General features: G+C 50.0%; 1 protein-coding gene across 1 annotated transcript; it reads right to left on the minus strand.

Annotated features, from left to right (window-relative positions):
- Positions 1-6,339: 6,339 nt before the first annotated feature.
- On the minus strand, positions 6,340-21,608 carry kdm1a (lysine (K)-specific demethylase 1a). Its single transcript, XM_084438852.1, has 22 exons — positions 21,567-21,608; positions 20,802-20,853; positions 19,832-20,140; positions 19,004-19,169; positions 18,626-18,759; positions 18,305-18,383; positions 18,080-18,172; positions 17,549-17,655; positions 17,149-17,230; positions 16,814-16,908; positions 15,684-15,701; positions 14,954-15,096; positions 14,419-14,509; positions 13,920-14,054; positions 12,444-12,517; positions 11,888-11,999; positions 10,849-10,981; positions 10,473-10,660; positions 9,410-9,524; positions 9,099-9,226; positions 8,663-8,809; positions 6,340-8,105 (listed from the first exon to the last, which is right to left on the minus strand). Exons 2-22 carry the CDS (start codon positions 20,844-20,846, stop codon positions 7,914-7,916), a joined length of 2,586 nt encoding a protein of 861 aa, XP_084294978.1. The 5' UTR covers positions 20,847-20,853; positions 21,567-21,608; the 3' UTR covers positions 6,340-7,913.
- Between the last annotated feature and the right edge of the window lie 108 nt (positions 21,609-21,716).

Raw genomic sequence — 21,716 nt, forward strand, 5'->3', positions numbered from 1 at the left:
CATGTGGCCCATTCACAGCTACTGGCCGGTCTGTGAACATGCGTTCATAACAGATAGAGATCACTGATTCTGATCAAATGACGACGCTGGCCTGCTTCACCATGGATACCGCATAGCCTGCCATTATGAAATAATTGCAATATTGCATCAGAGAACGGAGTTTTCGACAACTGAAATAGGAAGGAAAGCCAAGCTGTCACCATAGATCTCTCTCTCTCCATCCTTCTCCCTCTCTCTCTGCAGCAGTGTGTCTGCTCGCTGGGTTTGACCAGGCTAGTCACCCGGATGCCAACGAGGCCACAGTCTCTCCTCCCAGATTCATATTCCCGACTCGATCTGCCCTTCCTTCCTGTACAGCGGTTCTGAGAATCAGAGCGCTACTCCATCGCCCCCCTCTTTCCTCCCCCCGCCCCCTCCAGGAATGCCTTGAATCTTAACAACCGTGATATGCTTTGCTAGTTCTGAGGGACGTTTTATTGGCTGCATGGACGTTAGGCGGGCCCTGATGTATAGCCCCTAGGTAGCTGATGGGTGAAAGGTCAGGGCTGCAGCTAATCGCGTCTTCCCCTCAGACTTCTGGGTTATAAATAAGGAGAGAAAACCCAGACCGTTTGGCAGCAACCAGTCAGACCTAAAACAGCTCCGGTCGCCCGGTGCCCAGAAAGCGGTAGTGCCTGTCCTGTCTTGTTCAGACTTATTGGCCAGTTTGCATGTGTGCCCAATGATAGCCAGTGTGTTCATAGCCAGTGCGATGCTGTAGTTGAGGCTGTAGATGAAGACCCCCTGTCTGAAGTAGTTAACCACTGGTGAGTCTCCCCCGCTAGGAAGTAACTGACCCCCAACCCTGGGAGAGTTACGTCACCAGGGGGTCAGGTTTGGGCGATGATCCGATGGTGCCAGGCCCCTCGATCGACCTGTTCCTCCAGCGCGCAGACGGTCCGGTCTCATAGCCGATGCCTCTCTCTCTCTCTCTCAGCTCTGCTCCACCCCCCCACCCCCACCCTGCCTCCCCCACCCCCACCCTGCCTCAGAAGGGAGTCGGTGGTCGGAGGAAGAGCCCACAGCAGCTGTCGGAAACCGTAGGTTTTATGTGCTCTGGAGGTCGTCCCGGAGACAGGCTTCAAAGAGAGCCTCTTTTTAAATGGCAAGGCTGAAACTCCATCCCCAGACATGCATGTCCACGTTCCCCTTACACGGACCCCCTAGGTACACTAACACCGTAGTGGCAGCTCCACACGTGCGCACACCCTCCTCCAGTGGCTGCTCGCTGGCCAATCTGTGCCCAAGTAGGGGGTCAAAAAAAAGGCTTCACCGGTAGTTGGTTGGCTGGTGGCCCTCACCGGCACACTGCCAGAGTATTCCTGATGCCGTCCCTCTGACCTGTCACATCATGGCCTAACCCAGCCTTACAGGAGTACACAGGCCCAAGTTCAAAGGTCAGCGGGACTGAAGAATGTTGCTAGAAGGCCCATTCTGGTGGTTATATTAATGACCTCCTGTCTGCTTAGATAATGAACATGACTGCTGCTGCAGAGAGGTGAGAGAGAGAGGGAGAGGGAGAGAGAGAGAGAGAGAGAGAGAGAGAGAGAGAGCACAAGCAGAAAAACTTTACTGTAGAGAGAGAGGCTACCTCCATTGTTTTCCTGGACCACTATAAACTCCAGCTAAAGTCCTGACTCCTGGCTTGTAAACGTCCGTTATTTAGTAGTCTACAGTGTACTTAAAGAGGAGATCTGGGGGGCGGCCGAGCTGAAACGTCTGTGTGGTGTTGGCGTTGGTTGTCAAAGGCCTCCATTGAAATCAGAGAGTTATGGTGTCACTGAACGTCAGAAACACTAATCTGCACTTAACCAGCACTTAAGTTAAGCCCCTAAACATGTAAAGCTCCTCTAGCCCCCAATTACTTTGCATTTCTCACAGACATTTATTCCACTCGGTTATTCTTTTCTTTGTCTTAATACTTTGTTGAATGTACTGTCATCAAATATGTGTATATAGATCTGTATATGTGGTTTTGCACCGGCCAAATTGAAATTGATTTTTAAAAACAACAACAAAAAACAAAGTTGCTTGGAGCATTTACTCTTTCATAAACAACTTGTCACATTGTGTGAGGAGGACAGTGTTGAGGAGTCCCAAGTGTATTTGTACAGATAATTTAGTGAATCGTTTTTTGAAAGCTTGTGATGATTTGTTGAGGCATGGCACTCGCCTGTCTATCAGCCTTCTAACGTTGTGCCAAAATCATTCCACAGTATTCCCAGTTTACAGTCGGTGAGACGGTGCCCGTGTTTCCTGTCTGTAAGCTTATTATTACTGAGGTAAAGGGGAAATATTCAATTTGAGGGTTATTCCTTAGTTTTCTGCCTATGTATTATTTTTGTTTTGTAAAACAAGATGTCTTATTTTGGAAGCTGTATCGGATAGATTTTATTTAATTAAATCTTGTAATTTTGTAAAGTGGGCCTTATTGAAATATATTTAGTATTTTGTCCTCTTCGATTTTAAGGATATTTTTGTGCTGAATGTGTACCTTTGTCATCGATGCGCTCCTGGAGAGTACTTTGTTTCTGTCATTGTATTTTGTTGTTTTAATGCGAGCGATGTCTCTGGACGCTGGCTGAGATCTGATCGTGAGGTAGCCTCGCTCCCGGGGACTCCCCGGCCCGTGTCATCGTTGTTTGTTGAAGAATGAGAAACGTGTGTTTGATCAGAGCGGGGCAGCGCTGCTCGGTGCAGGGCGTGCTCGGCTTTAAGTCCTTCTCCATGTGGCGTCGTGTTTTATTAGCGTTTCAGGATTCAGACGCTCTTCCAGGTTCTTCACTCCTCTGTTTTTCCCCCTCTCATAAATTCAGGGTTTGTTAATCTTGTGTGCTGTATGGAAGTGCTGCCAAAGAAAGAGATGTTCAGGCCTTGAAACGCACGCACACGCACGCACGCACACACACACACACACACGCACACCGATGCAGTACACACAGGCACATACGCACACATACACAGGCTATAACATGATTGAAACCACAAACACTTGTGAAACTGGATATTCTCAAACACGCACACACACACACACACACAAGAATTTAGGCCTGTACAATCAAACACAGGAGTTGGAAGTCATGTTTTCTATAATAGTATATATTGCAGTGTTTCTAAGGGGATTGATCCAGTATGTGTGTGATGCGGGGGAGGGACAGTGGACAGGGACAGGAGGGACCAGACAGTGGAGAGTAATGGATGTTATGAATCACATCTAAGGGGGTTATTATTGCTATCTGGGCCCAGCTGCCCGGTCAGTGTTGGCCAGACACAGCAGCACAGCGTGGGACGATGCTTCTTATGTTTCTATAGTAAATTCATGGTGCATGTTTAACCTCCCCCTCCCTCTGCATGTAGGCCCCCCTGGCTACCCAGCTGGACAGCCAACTATGTATTCCAATAAAATAAAAAGCAACCTGTTTGTTACTTCACTTTGGTGTCTTGGTTTGTGTCCGTTTGACGCATGTGCCTTGACCGTTTGCTTTGGGCAAGTGGGGAATCCATACATTGCATTCATTTCTCCTGAGGAAGGCTATTTGGTCTTGGTTTAGTTTAACAACCGCTGCAAGCTTATATTCTAGCAGTACTGCCTCATCCTACAGTCAGAGAAAAAGGGTGCGGTGAAGAAAGTAAGAGGGGGGAGAGAGAGAACACACACCGTAACCTATATATTAGCCTACCTGCCGTTGAGGTTAGCATACAGCAAAAGTCTTTCGACGGTGTGCTAGATAAGCAAACTAGCAGACAAATGGGCAAACGTGCCCGATGAGGAGGGGAAACCACAGTCTAGTGAGGAATGCTCTGTCAGCACGCACACCTCTCTACGAAGCAGCTCCGCCGCAGCAGGACGGCTGGGCCTGAGCCCCTGGCTGGTTACACTGTAAGCAGCAGAGCTGCCTTGCCTTCCAGGGTTGAGGACACACACACACGAGACAGAGCCACAGTGGTGTGCTCCACAAACGGGTTGGTTTTGGGTCATGGTTTACTGTAAGCCTGACCTTATTAGAGACTGGTTTTGCCGATCATGGTATGGGTTACGGAACGGTTGCTGTGGCTGTAGTTGTCTGAGGCACATTCACATAGCCAGGTTTACCTCAGTTTGCATTTGTGGGTCTGTTCCATCTCATTCTGCTGGGTGAATTAAGAGTTTGACAGTATTTGCAAATGGCACTTGACACAGGTCTGTAGTCCCTTGTATAATTGAAATGTGTCTGTAGTGTTTATTTATGAGGGACCATTGAGACCTGGATCTCTTTTTCATTGTTTATATAAAAAAAAAAAAAAAACGGGCAATACTGTGATGTACAGTAGTGGAGAATGGAGGGTTAATCTGTTCTCTCTCTCTCTAGATCCTAATCTGTCAGGCGTATGCCTCCTGGTTCAGCATGGTACTATTACCCATGAGCACCCTGCAGTCGGTGGCTGAGCCCAAATTAGTGACATGAAGCCAGCCATGAGAAATGACTCATTCTCTTATATGCAGAAATGCTAATTTATGCGTTGAGAGGGTAACAGATCCCAGTGTTCCCGCCTCTCACACCACAGAGAGCGAGACCTTGATTAAAGAAACCTGCAGGATATGTTGACTAGTCTGATGCCCGCGGTGTAACACAAACACACACCGTGGTTTCGGTCAGGCAGGCATACGTAGGAACACACAACAGACCCGTTTATTTTTAATGGGTGTTTTTTACTCCCTCAGTAACCACCACTCCACTGTGAGAGGCCTACGTGACTCTAGTAACCTGTCAGTGCCTGCAGTTTGGCGTCTACTGTGAGGTGGGAGGCAGGAATACATTTCTACTGGTGTAACAGAGTTAGACTTCAGCTCCCCAGCTTTTGAACCTAGGCCTGGGTATCAGTAGTGTCTGTGGCACTACACTTTACGTCTGTTTGACGATTTGATTCACTGTTTGACGGATTCACACGCTAATGTAGCACGAATATGCACGGGTGTGTGGGAGAGAACTGTGTGTGTGCTTGTTTGAGTACATTTCCACCCCACCTGTGGTGTGTAGGCTATACAGCCGGCTCCAAGTCACATGGGGAGGAGAGGATCAGGCTCAGACACGCTCTACTCTCACAGCCAAAGGCCTTGTGTAACCAAGGCACCTGCTAGTAAGACAGGGCTGGAAGCACAGAGACCAAATGGGAAATGGAGTGCACTTATTTCATCCAAAGGACTTAACAATGACGTCTCTGATTCACCCATTCATACACATTTACACACCAATGGCGGCCAGCTGCCATGCAAGGTGCCAGCCTGGTCATTGGGAGCAATTCGACATGTTGCTGGGCTATTACCTACTGAGCCGCACAGAGACCCGGAAAGGAATTTCATACAGGATTTATCAGATTTGAGATGAATGGATAGGTATAATCACGATGGCGACAGTTCCACCGGGTCTGTCAGGTTATGGATGAAGCCGTTACCATATTGCCTAATCCTATCTGCGTATGTTAGATCTACAACATCTAAGGGAACAGAGGCTTGGGTCTGATAGGGAATTCAAGCAGTGTGTGTATGACAAACCAGCGTCCCACAAGCCAACCACAGTCCTGGGCCTCTGGGTTATACCAGAGCAATGAAAATAAGTTAGAACTTTGTGTCAACCTTGATGAGGCTATTTTTATACACACCCCAATTGAGATCACAGTAGTTGTATCAATCCCCTGTGCCCTTAACCACACAGCTTAGAAAAACAGCGCTAGGCACTACAGAGCTGGTCCAAGTTGACCAAACCTATTCTTCACTGGGAAATCAGATCCCCCACAATGACGGCGTTCTGCTACCAGATCCTCTCGCCGCACACTCCTGGGAGCAGGCCCAGTGCTCTGGTGGGCCAGGGAGGGTTCAGAGGTCAGCAGAGGGTCAAGGGTGGGAGATGGTGGGTCACAGAGAGGGCAGGGAGTCAGCAGGCAACACAGGCCACCCAGATCACAGCTCTGGACAGGAAGTGAGTCAGTCTGTGCGAGTCATTCTGTATCAAATTAAAGGATAAGCCTGCATCCCAATGGTCTGGGACCAGAGGTTGAAGTCAGACTGTTGGAATTCAAGGTGGTTTGTGGATCAGTGTTTGGAATGCCACTGACTGTGTCTGCACACAAGCTGCTCATGATTCCATTGGTTGATGACCATGTCCACTCACACAAGCACAAGATTTGTTGTTGTGGATAACATAGAAAACATAGATGGAAAGAATTCTTTCTTTAATTTATTTCTTTTATAACCAAATGTTGACAAAATATAAAAAAGTATGCAATGACAGCAATAAAATAATATTACACTTCAAAACAAGCTGCTAGAGATGTAAAGTCTAGTAAAGTATAGTAAACATTCACAATTTTCTTTTTCTCTTGGCATAATCATATCTATCTTTTTGCATTAAATACAAACAACAGCTATTTTGACTACTGTTCTATGCGTCAACCCCTATAATGAATAGTCCCTGTTCGGGACACAGGCATAGACTACAGAGCAACATTAGACTTAAGACAATCGATACAATGCCCTTGTAACAATGTTGCAGCAGCTAGACTCATATCAATAGAAAAATAAAACGTAGTTTCAGTGGAGTGAGACAGTGCTATGGTAGTCTGGTTGGAGGGAGCAGTGTGTTCTGGGATGAAGGCCCTCTATGGCTCTGTCTGGGGGCCCCGTCTCAATACTGTTGAAATGTGACCACCTGTCCTCTCTCCCTATGAGAAATGACCTTCTGACATGGCTTGATTAGTAACAAGCATCCGTGTTAGATCAGAGATCAGCCCCGAGGAGAGAGAGGGTATGTTTTCAGAGTGTTCAAACAGGCTCTCGGTCTGCGTGTTTGGAGTCCACTACACCTGGTTCCTCCTGTCAGTGATGCACTTTAATGCCAGGACCCTTGGTGTATTCGCCATTATTTCGATAGGAATTTCTCCAAGGGGACATGATACAGTAAATATAATTTAACGACAGCTATGGAATCTTTTCAGGTCTACTATGGTGGGTGTTGGAGCTGTATGTTGGAGCTATCTGGGGAATGGAGCTAGCTGGAGGTTAGAGCTATCTGGGGGTTGGAGCTAGCTGGTGGATGGAGCTATCTGGGGGTTGGAGCTAGCTGGTGGATGGAGCTGTCTGGGGGTTGGAGCTAGCTGGTGGATGGAGCTATCTGGGGGATGGAACTAGATGGAGGATGGAGCTGTCTGGGGGTTGGAGCTAGCTGGGGGTTGGAGCTAGCTGGGGGTTGGAGCTAGCTGGGGGATGGAGTAAGCTGGAGGTTAGAGCTAGCTGGGGGTTGGAGCTAGCTGGGGATTGGAGCTAGCTGGGGGATGGAGCTAGCTGGAGGATGGAGCTGTCTGGGGGTTGTTTCTGGACTGAGCCTGTACCTCAGAGTGGGCCTGAGCCGAGTCCCTCCGACAACTCAGAGGGTTAGCAGCAGAGCGAAGCCACAACAGTTAGCCATCTAGCTGTAGTATCACCCGTAACCACAACTACATTTTCCGTAGCACACGAGGAGGTGGGGGATGTCATAATAAAGGGAAGGGCGGGGTGGGTGGAGCAGTGGGAGAGAGAGAGGAGGGCAGGGTGGGTGGGTGTTTGGAGCAGTGCCAGACCTTGCTTCTGGCTCCGTCCTCCTGGGGGAATGTGCAGAGTGGTTTGACTGTAGCACTGGGCCGGGCCAGGCCGGGCTGGCCTGGCATCGGCGATGGAAAAAACATTAAACTTCAAAAAACGCGACAGGCACATTCTTAAATCTTGAAGAGAGTCTTTGCAGAAATTAGAGAGTCACCAACGTCACTTAAAGACTGGGAGTGATGGAGGTAGGGCGGGGCAGGAGGAGAACAGTGTGTGTGTGTGTGTGTGTGTGTGTGGGGACCGTGGTGGGGGGTGGGGTCTAGACGCTGGGAGAAGGCTGGGCCTGGGGGTTGGCGGTAGGCGTGGCCTGTCGGGGGAGGGTGTACATGGCGCCCAGGAACTGGTCAGCGATGCGTCCGGCCTCCCGGAGCCCGCTGAGCAGTGCCCCGTGTACCGTGGCAGGGTAGTTCCTAATGGTGTGCTCTCCAGCGAAGAACAGACGCGGAACCGGCTGCGGACGGGCGGATGGAGGAAAAAAACAGGAGAGAAAATGCCAGAAATCATCATATAAATATATGAGCGTTCACATCAATCAGACATGTCAACATCAAAAACATCTGCTCTGCGATGGTCTGGTCTGGTCTGACTCTCCTCTGGTCAAAAACTGTGGCTTGGCCGGGATTGGTTCACACATGCTCTGGTGGTAAGAGAACGAGAAGAAGAATGAAAATCGGCAGCGGCTCTTTATGGCATGGGCCGACACCGAGCCTTCTCATTGGCTCAGAGGGATGGGGCGTTGGGACTGGCGTCTGTATGAAAGAATGATGGACTGAGGACTGCACTGCGCTGCTAAATGGGGAGGAGCCAGGGTCTTCGGTGTCGGTACTACAGGGTAGTACAGCTGCGTTGTGTACGGGGCACTGTAAAGGTTACAGCACACTGCTAGTGTGCTGCACTGGGGACTAGTGTTGAGTACGTCGTACATCACACTAACAGAATCCCAGTCTAGTATGGTAGTGCATTGTGTAGAGTGTACACAAGGACAGTGGCGGTGGACGGAGCTGTCACCTGTGAGGCTCCCGGTATGGCGGGTCCGGGGGTGATGGGCTGGGCCATGAGGTCATAGTCGTTACCCGAGGAACCGGCCGCCACGTACGAGTAGGAGCCCCTCGCGAAGGGGTCGGCACGCCAACGAGTCACCACCGTCTCCTTGGGCTGCAATGGAAACATGAACATACACACACAGTGGTTGCTGAGTTTCCAGTAAACATCAGCTGGTAACTAGCTCCAGAGCTGACCATGGTATTGTGCATGTGATTTCAATCTATGAAAACCAGACCAGAATGAATGATTTGTGCAACTGGTGGCTTGGGCTGTGACTCCAGAGTGAGGGCACTCAAGACTCACACTCACGCGCGCGCACACACACACACACACACACACACAAAAAAGACTGTACACACACGCGCGCGCGGGGGTCCGTCCCGACAGCTAGTATACACACCTGCGGCACCGCGCTGCTTCCGAAAATGCCCTTCAGGATCGCCAGGCAGCGGCCCACGATGACGTCATCGCTGATGTTTTCCATGATGCCCGCCGCCTCCCCCGCCATCAGAGCCAGCAGGATGGGGGCTGGCGGGGGACAAAAAACCCACACGGGTCAACATGCACTCGCGCCCCGTCACAGAATGAGGAGAAATGTCAGGTCATGGTACAATTTTAATCCTAGTCTAAAACCACTCCGCGTTCCTCAGAGCCGTAAGAATAGAGAACGGGAGGTTGTGTTCTGGCCGGGGCAGAGAGGGGTGGACTCACCTTTGTAGAGGTTCCAGAAGAGGAACAGCTCCCCCCGGCTGGCCGTGGTGCTGCCCACATGGCCGAACAAGTTGACGCTGGGGTCCCAGAACACCCGGTCGAAACACAGCACCACCTAGAGGCGGGAGGAACACACAGCAGTTGGGTCGATCGTATCATGAGACCTATAGCACAGCCTGTACAACAGAGGACTCGTGGAGTCTGGGCCAAAAGATGACAACTCCATGAGTCAGGACTGCAGAGCTGAGCAGAGAGACGGAGGAGCCCAAGACAGAGCGCCCTCTGCTGGTTGAAACGTAGAACACACACACACAGGTCACATTGCATAATAATGCAGCATTCTCTGCTGCGGTAGAATTAGGAGAGCACACACACTGCAGTGAAGGACACTCCGCCAGAAGCAGAGACCAGACAGAGAGAGGAGAGAGAGAGGGCCCAACTGCAAAAAGGCTCTTTAACTCCCTCTCCCTCCATCCCTCCCTAAATCCTCTCTCCATCCATCCATCCATCAATCCCTAAATCCCTTCCTCCCCCTCTGAGCAGTGATGTAAGGCAGAGTAAGGAGCTACCATCCTCTGTTCTATTTCAGGAAGAGGTAACCTTGTTCTCTGTACTTAACATGTATGGTTCGTGCTGTGTGTGTGTTCCTGCAGCATGTGATCTGAAGGTCATCTCCCCGGCTCAAGGACTCCGCAGAGGGATGTCCCTGCATCCTGCACCCCACAGCCAGCGTGAGTCAGCAGCACGGACAGAGAGACGCTGACAGAGGGGTGGGAGAGAGTGAGAGAGAGAGAGAGAGAGAGAGAGAAAAGAGAGAGAGAGAGGGAGGGAGGGAGAGAGAGAGGGAGAGAGAGAGGGAGGAAGAGAGTGTGGGAGAGGGAGAGAGAAACAAAGAATAGAAAGAATGAGAGAGAGAAAGAATGACAGAAAGAGAGGATGACAGAGAGTGACAGAAAGAGAGAGAGTGAGAATGACAGAGAGAGAGAGAGAAAGATGGAGAGGTAAAAAAAAAAAACGACAGACGGAGAGAGAGAAAGAGAGAGGGGTGGTATGTTCTGTGTACCTTGTTGAGGTTTCCGAAGCCCATCCTCTGGATGGCGGCGGTCTTCCACTCGGGGAGGGGGGGCACGAACTGCACGGCGGGGGGCTGCTGCTTCATCACGCCCAGGGGGAGGGTACACAGCACCGCGTCACACTTGTAGATGAAGGTCTGGGTGGTGGAGCGCGTGTTCACTGCAATCACCTCACAGCCTGGGGGGGGGGAGAACACACTCAGACACACACCTACAAAACACCACATACTCACTTTGATAGCCAGAGAATTCTAGATTTGACAATATTTCGACAACGGTGTCCTTAACGCCGCTGTCCGTCTTGTGTTTCGGACGGAGCTCCCTTTGGGACCGCCGCGCCCTACGCCGCGCGCCCAGTGTACGTACCGGAGGCCGTGTAGCGGACCTGCCGCACTGCCGTGTTCAGCTTGATGTCCAGCCCCTCGGCCAGCGCCACCGGCACGCACGAGTAGCCGTTCCTCACCGTCAGGTGGCTGCCCGTGAACTCAAAGTCGTCGTCCTGGAGGCCAGAGAGCGGATTCGGATTCAGGTTTTATTTGACACATGCAGCGTATATAATAATAATAATAATAATAATGAACTTTATTTGTACAGCATATTTCATACAAATAAATAATAGTATATGGTACAGTGTACAAGTGTACAGTGAAACGTTACTGCGTGTATGTATGTGACACACATCGAAGCAGTCGCACGGACACTTGGATTACCCAAGAGCCCCCCCCCCCAATACGGAAGGGAGGGTGGGGGAGGAACGCAACACATTTCGGTTCGTCGTATTGTCTTGCGTGGCGCTGACGTTGTCCCTTGGGGGGAAACTCAACTCCTTCTGGGTGTGAGAGGGGCAAGCTGTGGGCCCCAGCCAGCTTCCTGTGACCGGGGTCGGCTTCGGAAGAACGGCCTAGTTCTGCTACTGGGCCTGGTGTCCTGTGGCACTGTGTCTTATGTCTGTGCTCTCTGACATCACCCTCTTCCTTCAGAGGCTGTAACCCTATCGGCTATGCGTAAGTACTGTGACCTGGTGTGTGCGTGCGCGTGTGCGCAAGTATTGTGATCTGTTTGGACCCTTGGGTATTAGTAGTGTGGTGTGGATGTGTGTGTTGTGATGTCGTCTAGGTGATTGCAGGATACAGTGAGTTTAGGTGCTGACAGCAGTGTTCTGGTGTTTTATAGAGGGCATCATAAAATCTACAGGGAAACAACTTGCATACTTAGAACCAGAGAATATTCAGATTCTTAAGTGTGCCTGTCATATACATGTAGCCTTTAGTCTCGCCCCGCGGCGATACTTTGCCAGGTATGCGGACGATAATCCACAGAAGTCAGGAGATCTATCTCAACAACAACCCGTTCTGGAGGTCCCGTAAGGTGAGGTCATGGTGAGGTCGCGTGAAGCGGGCCATACCTGATCCCAGTGTTTGAGTGACAGGGTGGAGAGAGGCGTGGCATTGGCAAACTCCAGGTTGGCGAAGTGCCAGTCTAGGATTTGTCTGTCTCGGGACGACAGGTACACATCACTGTGGAGGGAGGGAGGTTAAATCAGGACATGTATAGACAGGTATGTGGTGGTATTGCAAGGAGAATCGAGGAAAAGGGTTAGGTTTAGGTGGGTTAGGGTCATGTTAAATGAGGGACATCTTACCTGGGTGGGTTAGGGTCATGTTAAATGAGGGACATCTTACCTGGGTGGGTTAGGGTCATGTTAAATGAGGACATCTTACCTGGGTGGGTTAGGGTCATGTTAAATGAGGGACATCTTACCTGGGTGGGTTAGGGTCATGTTAAATGAGGGACATCTTACCTGGGTGGGTTATGGTCATGTTAAATGAGGGACATCTTACCTGGGTGGGTTAGGGTCATGTTAAATGAGGGACATCTTACCTGGGTGGGTTAGGGTCATGTTAAATGAGGGACATCTTACCTGGGTGGGTTAGGGTCATGTTAAATGAGGGACATCTTACCTGGGTGGGTTAGCTTCCAGCTCCTGCAGCTTCTCTTCTAGTTTCACCTGCAGCTCCACCAGCTCATCATACTCCTACAGGAGCAGGAGACAGGTCAACAACCGTGTGCTCCGGGTCGAGTAGACCGCACAGACCGACCCGTCACTAAGAGGGGCTGATTCACCCTGTTCAGTTTTCCCATATATGCACCACCTGGCCCTGCAACCAGCTGCCGAAACCACACACACACACACACACACACACATACATACACACACACACAGACACACACACACACACACACACACAACCACCCCCTCCCCCCCAGCAGCCAGACAGTGTCTTCCCTGAGGCAGTCAACCAGAAGACGTCTCCCACTCAGACAGCAGCTGTTTAAAAGTGTCTAAAACACCGCTCTGATGCTTCATCTGCTTTAAATACAGTACAGCGCTGCATCTAATGACACACACACACACACACACACACAGTTTCCATCAACAAAAAGATACTTGTGCAGAGCTGAAAAAAACAGAATACATTTCTGGATTTCATTTCTGCATACATTTCTGGAGCTTACAGCAGCTGCCTCACATTACGGCCGGCCCTCTAAAGTCCCTTTTCATACAAAGCACCTCGATAATCAGCTGAAAGGGGCGCAAAACGGGGCGCGATTCTTAACAAAACGCCTTCAATAACGACTGCATCACCTCTTAACTGAATCAGACAGTGGTTTTCAATCATACTATTCTGGCTGACTCTTCCAACCAGAATGAACTGAGGCCCTGGAGATTCTCCCAGAGCGGATAAGACAGATGCGGAAATGAAGCTTTTGTTCCCAGAAAACCAAAAGAAAAGCAAATGCCAGAGTCGTCGGGATGCGATCGTCTAACTGCTCACAGCTTGAAGGCATTTAGCAGGAAACCCAACAGTTTTTCCTCCTAGTCGCTGCTAACACGCCCCCTATCATTAATAACCTTTTAACCATGAGTTTATCTTTCTCCCCTATCCCTCCCTCCCTCTCTCTCCCTCCATCATTGATCTCTCTGCTTTCTCCCATGGCGCCGGCCGGCAACGTCCAGTTCAGGGCACTCGTAGACGGGATGCAAACATGGGACAAACTGCGACAACGCCCGCGCAAAATCAGCTTTGTCGGGCACGCAAATCCGCAGGCAGACACGCTAGCTATATGAACGGAACAGAGCCCTGCTAGCTAGCCACCCAGAGGCCGCTGCCCTGGAATGTGGTAACTTGACTGACATTAACGAGTGCGGGCTAGCTTATTCTAGCTGGCTAAGTTAGCCAACGCCGTGGGCTTCATCGTATTCGTGCTTGTTCCGTCTCCATCTCGCTGTCTTGATTTATACCTCCATTTATTTCACTCCCTCCATCCACCCAAACTTTCTCTCTCACCCTCACCGCGGAAGCCCCCAGACAGGGTGTGTGTGTGTGTGTGGACGGGGGGGCTTCCAGGGCGGTGGTTGCGTTGTGGACAGTCACCTTGCAGAGGGCAGTCAGGTCGCGGTGCTTGCTCTTGACCAGGAACTCAGCGGTGATGTCTCTGGGGGGTTTGACCTCGCTGGCCTCCTTGTACTGCTGGTGCAGCTCCTTCACTCTCTCCTTTGTGGTCACCATCTGGGGGAAGAGAGGTGGAGGACGAGAGAGAGAGAGAGAGAAATGAGAGATAGAGAGAGAGAGAGAGAGAGATGAGAGAGAAATGTAGAGAGAGAAATGTAGGACAGAGAGAGAAAGACCGAGAGGGAGAATATGAGGGAGAGTAGGACAGCACGAGGGGGTAGAGAGACAGATGGAGATAAATATAGAGGGAAAGAGAAAGAGGGGGGGAGAGAGACAGAAAGTGAGTAACATTTGACACCAGGCGGCTGGTGTTAAAGGTGTCTAGAGTAGACTGTGTCAGTGACAGCAGAGGTCAGAGTTCATGCTCACGTTGTTACCAGACAGTGTGTCAGTGACCGCAGAGGTCAGAGTTCATGCTCACCTTGTTGAGAAGCTCCTTCAAGTCCTCCTGGGTCTTCACTATCTTCTTCCAGTGTTCTATCTGCTCGTCCTTTACATGCTTCTCCTGCAGCCTACACACACACACACACACATACAGTAAATGGTAAATAGTAAATGGACTGCACTTATATAGCGCTTTTCCACCTTAGCGGCACTCAAAGCGCTTTACAATGGCCTCTCATTCACCCATTCACACACACATTCACACACCAATGGCGGTAGCTGCCATGCAAGGAGCTAGCCTGCTCATTTGGAGCAATTTGGGGTTATGTGTCTTGCTCAAGGACACTTCGACGTGTGGACAGTCGGAGATGGGATTCAACCACTGACCCTTCGATCATTGAACGACCCGCTCTACCAACTGAGCTACAGCTGCCCCACAGTGGATGTTTAGCACAAGACAACAATGTTCACCATGGATTGTAAGACAACAGGTCTGTGTGTGGTATATGTGTTTGTGTGTATGTGTGTGGTGTGTGTGCGTGCGTGTGTGTGTGGTGTGTGTGTCCACTCACTGTATGACCACCTCCAGTGCCTGTCCCAGGGAGACCGGTTTGTTGTTGAGGAAGTTGAAGTCCAGCTGGTGGCTGAGGTAGGAGGTTGCCTCCAGCAGACGGTTGAACTCCTGCTCCACCATCTCGTCCTTCTCCTTGGGCACCTGCGCGCGCCATACAGAGGAAACAGTCAGACGGGAAGACAAACGGACCTAAAACCCAGCTGCAACTCATCACCCCAGGAGGACGACACACAGAGGCCCTGTCTAGAGGAGAGCGTAGCAACTGTCCCTCTGACTGGATGGTTGGAACGGCCACCATTTTGCTTTCACCTGTCCAATTGCCATAGCTCTCCACAAGGACATGGGGGTTGATTGGCGAAGGAGACCTTAAGATCCACATGCTAGATGACGTGCCGGCTACTGACATTCTTCCTGGGCCTGTCTCGAACCCATGCTCGCTTCATGCTCTCACAACCTGCACTGAACACTCTCTCCGGCTGTGCTAAGCTAGGAGCTAAGCTGGGGCCATCACCAACACTCCCACACAAACATTAGAGCATTAAACGGTCGACGGGAGTAATGTATCATTAAGCCTGGCTAAGACCTAGCCGCTGGGGCCCAGCAGGCTACGTGATGTGGAAACTCTAAACTGCGGCGCACCGCTGAGGTAATGACAGCAAATACACACTGACTAGAATAAACATGTGAAATATGATAAATAAACCAATACATAATAAACCAATACATACACTGGTGCATCGTTCACCCTGGATAGAAGCAGGAGGAGTCGACAGAGATGGAGAGAGGAGAGAGAGAGAGAGAGGGAAAGAGAACACGTATCAGGCAAGCAGAAAAACAAACTTCACAGTATACAGGCAGACACAAACTAACAAACAAATACAAACAATATACACTTGATTTGAATGACATTAGTTGGAACCCATTTGCGTGAGGACGTGGCTCCACGCTCAAGTCCAGCCCAGCCAATCCCAGGAAGGGTAGCTGGCTGGAGATCAACCCCACCGCCCTGCTGTTTATCTCCAGTCTGATGCTTTTAAGAACCAGCTAGGCAGGCCCGAGGACAGACGGACAGACAAGGGGCCCAGACTGACAGCAGGGCTGCGGGATAGCTACACATCTACATCTAGAGGTCAATAAAGACACGGAGCTACTTTAGTTAGAACTGAGGAAGGCTAGGGTTGAGATACGTGCCCTAATATTACATAACATCGAATATTCCTGAGCAGAAGACGACATATTCACATTCACCCCTGTAGCAGATGAACTAAAGTGCCACACTATTCTAATCTGTTCTTTTTGATCCCTGATTCAAAATGGCATGGGTCTAGTCTAGGTGATGTGTCTATGTTAGAGCATGTGATATAGAATTTCCCTCTTCAAGGACATATGGTTTGATTCCTGGGTTACACGGCGGTAGGTTATTCTGGTGGTTAGTAGACACTTGGCAGTAGACTCGGCTGCGTAGCCACTTGCATGAGACGCTTGCAACAGAGACGCGGGCCGAGTTTGCTGATTTGGGCCACAAATCATTCCACGATGCAATTTTCCAACAGATGCATTTCACTGGACCGCCGAGCTTCTGTGTCGGCTGGGCCCCGGGCCCTACAGACGCTGTACCTGAACCCCTGATTGGTCGACCCAATTACAGCACATTAAGTTCACTCTGAACCCGCTACTTGACATACGAGTGGCCCCTTGAAGGAGGAGACACCGGGACCCAAAACAGTACAGCTGTTGCGGTTGAAAAGTTGAGAGCGCCCCAATCTCCAACTTCACTTCTAAGTCATCCACACAGCCAGCAGGGGTCAGTGTGTCAGACCCACACAGCCAGCAGTGGTCAGTGTGTCGCTGTACTCACGGCTTGCCCATTGGCTTCATACAGGGGACACTTCTGCTTGATCTTGGCCAGCTCCATGTTGACCTGCTTACTGACCACAGCCATGGGGTTCCCTCCTGGAAACACACATAAAGGTTAAATAAAAAATTTAAAAAATAAACACACACACACACACGCGCACACACACACACACACACACACACACACACAAACACACACAAGAACAATGTCAGATGTACTGTCACAGCATCATCTACAAATTAAGAGGTCTACAATCAAACTTGTATGTAGTCAACACCACCACCTGCTGGTGAGAAACAGTCAAGACTATGCGTGTGTGACCCCTGCTCTCTTACCCAGCCCAGTCACCACCATGGCCCCCAGGTCAGCTACGTAGTTGCCCTTCCGGAACGTCGCCACCCTCCCTCCGACACGATCCTGTCAGGAAGAAACGCGCACGTCAGTCACACTGTCACCATAGCGATAGGGAACACCCGACGTGATGTTTTAGCGGGGTTACTGTGAGCAGAGCAGAAGACAAATGTCCACTCACTACTTCTCAGATGCATCAGTTTAGTGTTATTCTATTCTCACTCTGTTTGTGATCACGTCCAAAGCAAAGTCCAGGTATCCGTGACATTTCTGTGCTAGTGTGTGACCTCCATGTTTATGTGCGATGCCCCCCTTATACCTACCAATGCGTCATGTCAATAAAGTTATATTCTACTCTGTTCCATTCCGTGTCCATCCTCTCACCCTGGCCTCCAGCACGGTGACGTCCATCCCGAAGCTCTGCAGCTGCCGAGCGGCCGCCAGCCCGGACACGCCTCCTCCGATGATGATCACCTTCCCCGTCTTCTTGGCTGCGGGGACGAACACGACACAATGTTGGGTTCGCGATCACGTATCAATGGTTATATAGGCCGATCCAGGGTCATGACCAGCTACTATGTACATGGTAAATGGACTGCACTTTTATAGCGCTTTTATCCAAAGCGCTTTACAATGGCCTCTCTTTCACCCATTCACACATACATTCACACACCAATGGCAGCAGCTGCCATGCAAGGTGCTAGCCTGCTCATTGGGAGCAATTTGGGGTTCAGTGTTTTGCACTAAAACACTTCGACGTGTGGACAGGAGGAGCCAGGATTCGAACTGCCGACCCTACGGTCATTGGACGACCCGCTCTACCTCCTGAGCCACAGGAGGTAAATAACTTACAGTGCATGAATTCCACTATGTACTCACACGTGTTGACGTCAACATGAGTGATGTTTTACTCACTAGGCAAAGGCTTGACTCTCTTGTAGATGCCAAAGTTGATGAGGCCGTGCCTCTCCAGGTAGCTGTGTATCCTGTGCACCAGCACTGCGTCGCCTGGGAGGAGCCAGAAGGAACACTCACTGCTACTGATCGCACACAGGTGCATTTAACTCAACCCCATTAGTCCTAGAGAGGGACGATGTGGACGGCAGTGGCCTGGGAGATGGTGGAGGGTTGATAACTCACTGTTGTAGGGAGCTTCGAGCTGCTGTGCCGTGGCCTCAAAGGTCAGCTGGATCTTTGGGTTGTCGAGCCAGAGTTGTAGCTGGAACATGGTCAGAATGAATAGATTATTTCAGTGTGTGTGTGTGCGTGTGTGTACGTGAGAGAGCGAGAGCAAGAACGAGAGAGAGACAGAGAGAGAGAGAGAGAGAGAGGTGAGGGAGAGGTGTGTGTGTACGTGAGAGAGAGGGAGAGGTGAGTGAGTGAGTGAGTGAGTGAGTGAGTGAGTGAGTGAGTGAGTGAGTGAGTGAGTGAGTGAGTGTGTGTGTGTGTATCTGTCCTCACCGTGCGGTTGCGTATGTACAGGAACACCTTCTGTGTGTGCTGGGGCCCGCTGATGATGTCAGGGAAGCAGGCGGCCTCCTGGGAGGTCATGCGGTCATGAGGAAGGCGGCTCTGGAAGGCTGCTCCCTCAACACCTGAAAAACACACACCACCCTCAATGTAAATAACACGCACACATACTCCATCTCCGACATTCAAGGTACTACACACACCTGCTAAATATTCCATCTCTTGCACATTTAATGTCACACACACACACACACTCACTCCATCTCTGAAATTCCAAGGTACTGTATTACACACACCTGATAAATACTCCATATCTAACACATTTAATGTCTGTCTCTCTCACACTCACACACACACATACACACACACCGGAGGGCTCCTCGGGCTCGCTGTCATTGTCCTCCTCCAGGGGCGGAGCCGGCGGAGGGATGACCTGTTTGCGCTCCTTCTCCGCCTTGGCGTTCCTCTCCTCCTCGGAGTAATATTCGTCCTCAGACAGGTTAGCCAGGCTCTCGTCCATCTCGCGGTACTCCACCTGCAACAAGAGGCACAATAAAAGCGCCATTAAAACCACGTTCTGGCTCAGCCGGAGGCGGCACGGTGGCCGAGGTCCCTCTGCTTCCCTGCCGCCGCTTTCACCACGTCCTCTCAGAAGAAAGGAAGGCCAGATTATCTCCACCCAGGACCTGGTAGAGAAACTCACAGAATTTGGGAAATAGTAAGTAATCCTAGTTTTCCAGCATATGATCTCGCCCCATGTTTCTAATGTAAGTTCTAGTTGTTGTTTTTTATTGCCACAGCATATGGGAATGAATAACCAGATGACCTCATCGATTTTGACAGTGACAGCTTCATCCAACATCCTCCTGACTCTCCTCTCCACCAATGGGCCTCTTAAACCAAATGCCAGTGTTTCCCATACAGACTTAGGCCTACCACAGCATACGTACCCCCCACCAGTTTCATATTGAACCCTTCCTCTTCCCCAAATTAACTGTCCACTACACTAGCGGATTGTTGTCTCATTTGACTTAATAGCTAGCGAATGTTAGCCTGACAGATCAGGCGATTCTTGCCTTGTCAACCTCCCCCACACCTACACTCCAACCCTGTGGGAAACGCTGACATTTCACACCTGACGGCGACCGGTCGTCTTCCCTCTCTAAGGAAGGGACAGCGGCCATATAGGATGCTTACTTTCGCTCGCTTGCGGCGGCTGGTCCTACGGACCTCCGCCGAGTCTGGGTCCGCCCCCCCGCCCGGGCCGGGAGGGTGGGGCAGCAGGGGGCCGCCCGGCTCCCCGCTGGGGGAGGACCTCTCCTTCTTCTTCACGTCCATGGGGCCGGGGGCCGAGGCTGGGGGGCCCGCCGTCTGGGTGGCAGAGGCCTGGGCCTCGGGGGCGGCTCTCTCTGCCACGGCCCCGCCGGACGAAGAGGAGGAGGAAGAGGAGCCTGCGTCCGACTTCTTATTACTGGACAGCATCATGGAGGAAGACAGAGGCCTCTCCTGAAGGGCCGAGGGCAGACTTTAGACCTTCAAGCTACGCCCACTGCTCAAAAGGTTTGCTTCGGCGGTGCTTAGAATGTGAATGGTTGTAACGATGTTGACCCTCTATGAAGTACAAAATATGCAATGAAACTTGAAACATTTCCCTTCATAATACCCGGGTGAGGATGAAAAGCAAGAAATGCAGGCCGAAAATGTTTCCATCTATCAGTCATAGTTCATGTGTTACTCATGATCAGGCTATAATCAATATATTATTCTATAGAGTTCAAATAAATATCTACAATATGAAACAAAAGGATTAGACAGATACTGCGGTTCACCCCCCTCCGATTTCCCCTGACAAGCCATGTTTACAAAAACTTTCCATTGGCATAACTTATTGTTTGGTCAGATTACAGACAATAACAAATTTTACTTCTTTAATAAACAACATGTGTGGAAACATGCACATCTTATCGCATCAGCAAATAGGTGAAGAACTTGGATATGTTTTTTTCTTTGTAGTTTTGGGGAGGGGGTTAAATGCACCTGCCGCAGTTTCATTTGAATGTTTGGTTTTGAGGACCCACAGCAAGACAATAAAGCACACTGCTAGCTAGATGCGTTATGGCAAAATGCACATGATGGCAAATGTATGAGGGCTTGAGAGTAGATTGACCTTGTCTTGTTTTACCCATTTCTCCGAGCACCTGGTTATATCCATTCAAACACTAAGAAATAAAGACAGAATCAGAGATAGGGTCATGGACAAAGGCTCATTAGATAAGTCCGTCAAGACAGCAGGGGGTAAAAAGCATGCTGTTCTTGGAAGCTTAGCTCGTACGATAACAATGTATAATGGATCTTAGTTATTCCTAGTGGGGATTGATCAGGTATCTAAATGAAGATTCGTGGTTTGTGTCAATGGTGATTGGCTTGCTCGTTCAATACGTTTCGTAAGGAAAGATGTCGGACGGACCAGCAGCAGCTACACTAGCATTGTAGCTATCGTATAGCTAGCCAGCCTAATCCAGTGCCAGTTACTACAAAACGTCTGGTTATTCGTGAGGTCCAAGAACACTCTCGCAACAAAGCTACTTTCGTAAAAAAAAAAACTGGTCAATAATTAAGCTGAATAGCTAATGGTTATTTAGGTTTAGCTATGTGACCATTTATCTAGCCAGGTAGCTAGCAAACTAGCTAGGGAGCTAACAATGAGACCCGACGCCAGCCAGCAAAAACACCAGCTGCAGCAACGTTAGCCTAGCTAGGGTGGTTAGGAAGGTTAGCATGCAGAGTTGCTTGCTTGCTGGCAAGCTAACTACATCGAATCCACACGTTGATGAAAGGTTATACACATGTATGCTACTTTTCAAATGCACAGGCAATATTAATTTATTGCTTGACTAAAGGCATTTATATTTAATTAAAATACTAATATTACCTCTAGGTCTCCGCACTTGTCAACACAAAGACAACACTCGGCTCTGTCCACCCGAATTCTCAGGTGATTGGGCCAGGGGAGAGCTACGCTTAGATTCTTAGGACTACAATTGGTTCAAGGTATTGTCAATCAACAAATGGGCGGGTCTAC

This window comes from Borostomias antarcticus (genome assembly GCF_949987555.1).
Source record: "Borostomias antarcticus genome assembly, chromosome: 5".
NCBI classification, from domain to species: domain Eukaryota; kingdom Metazoa; phylum Chordata; class Actinopteri; order Stomiiformes; family Stomiidae; genus Borostomias; species Borostomias antarcticus.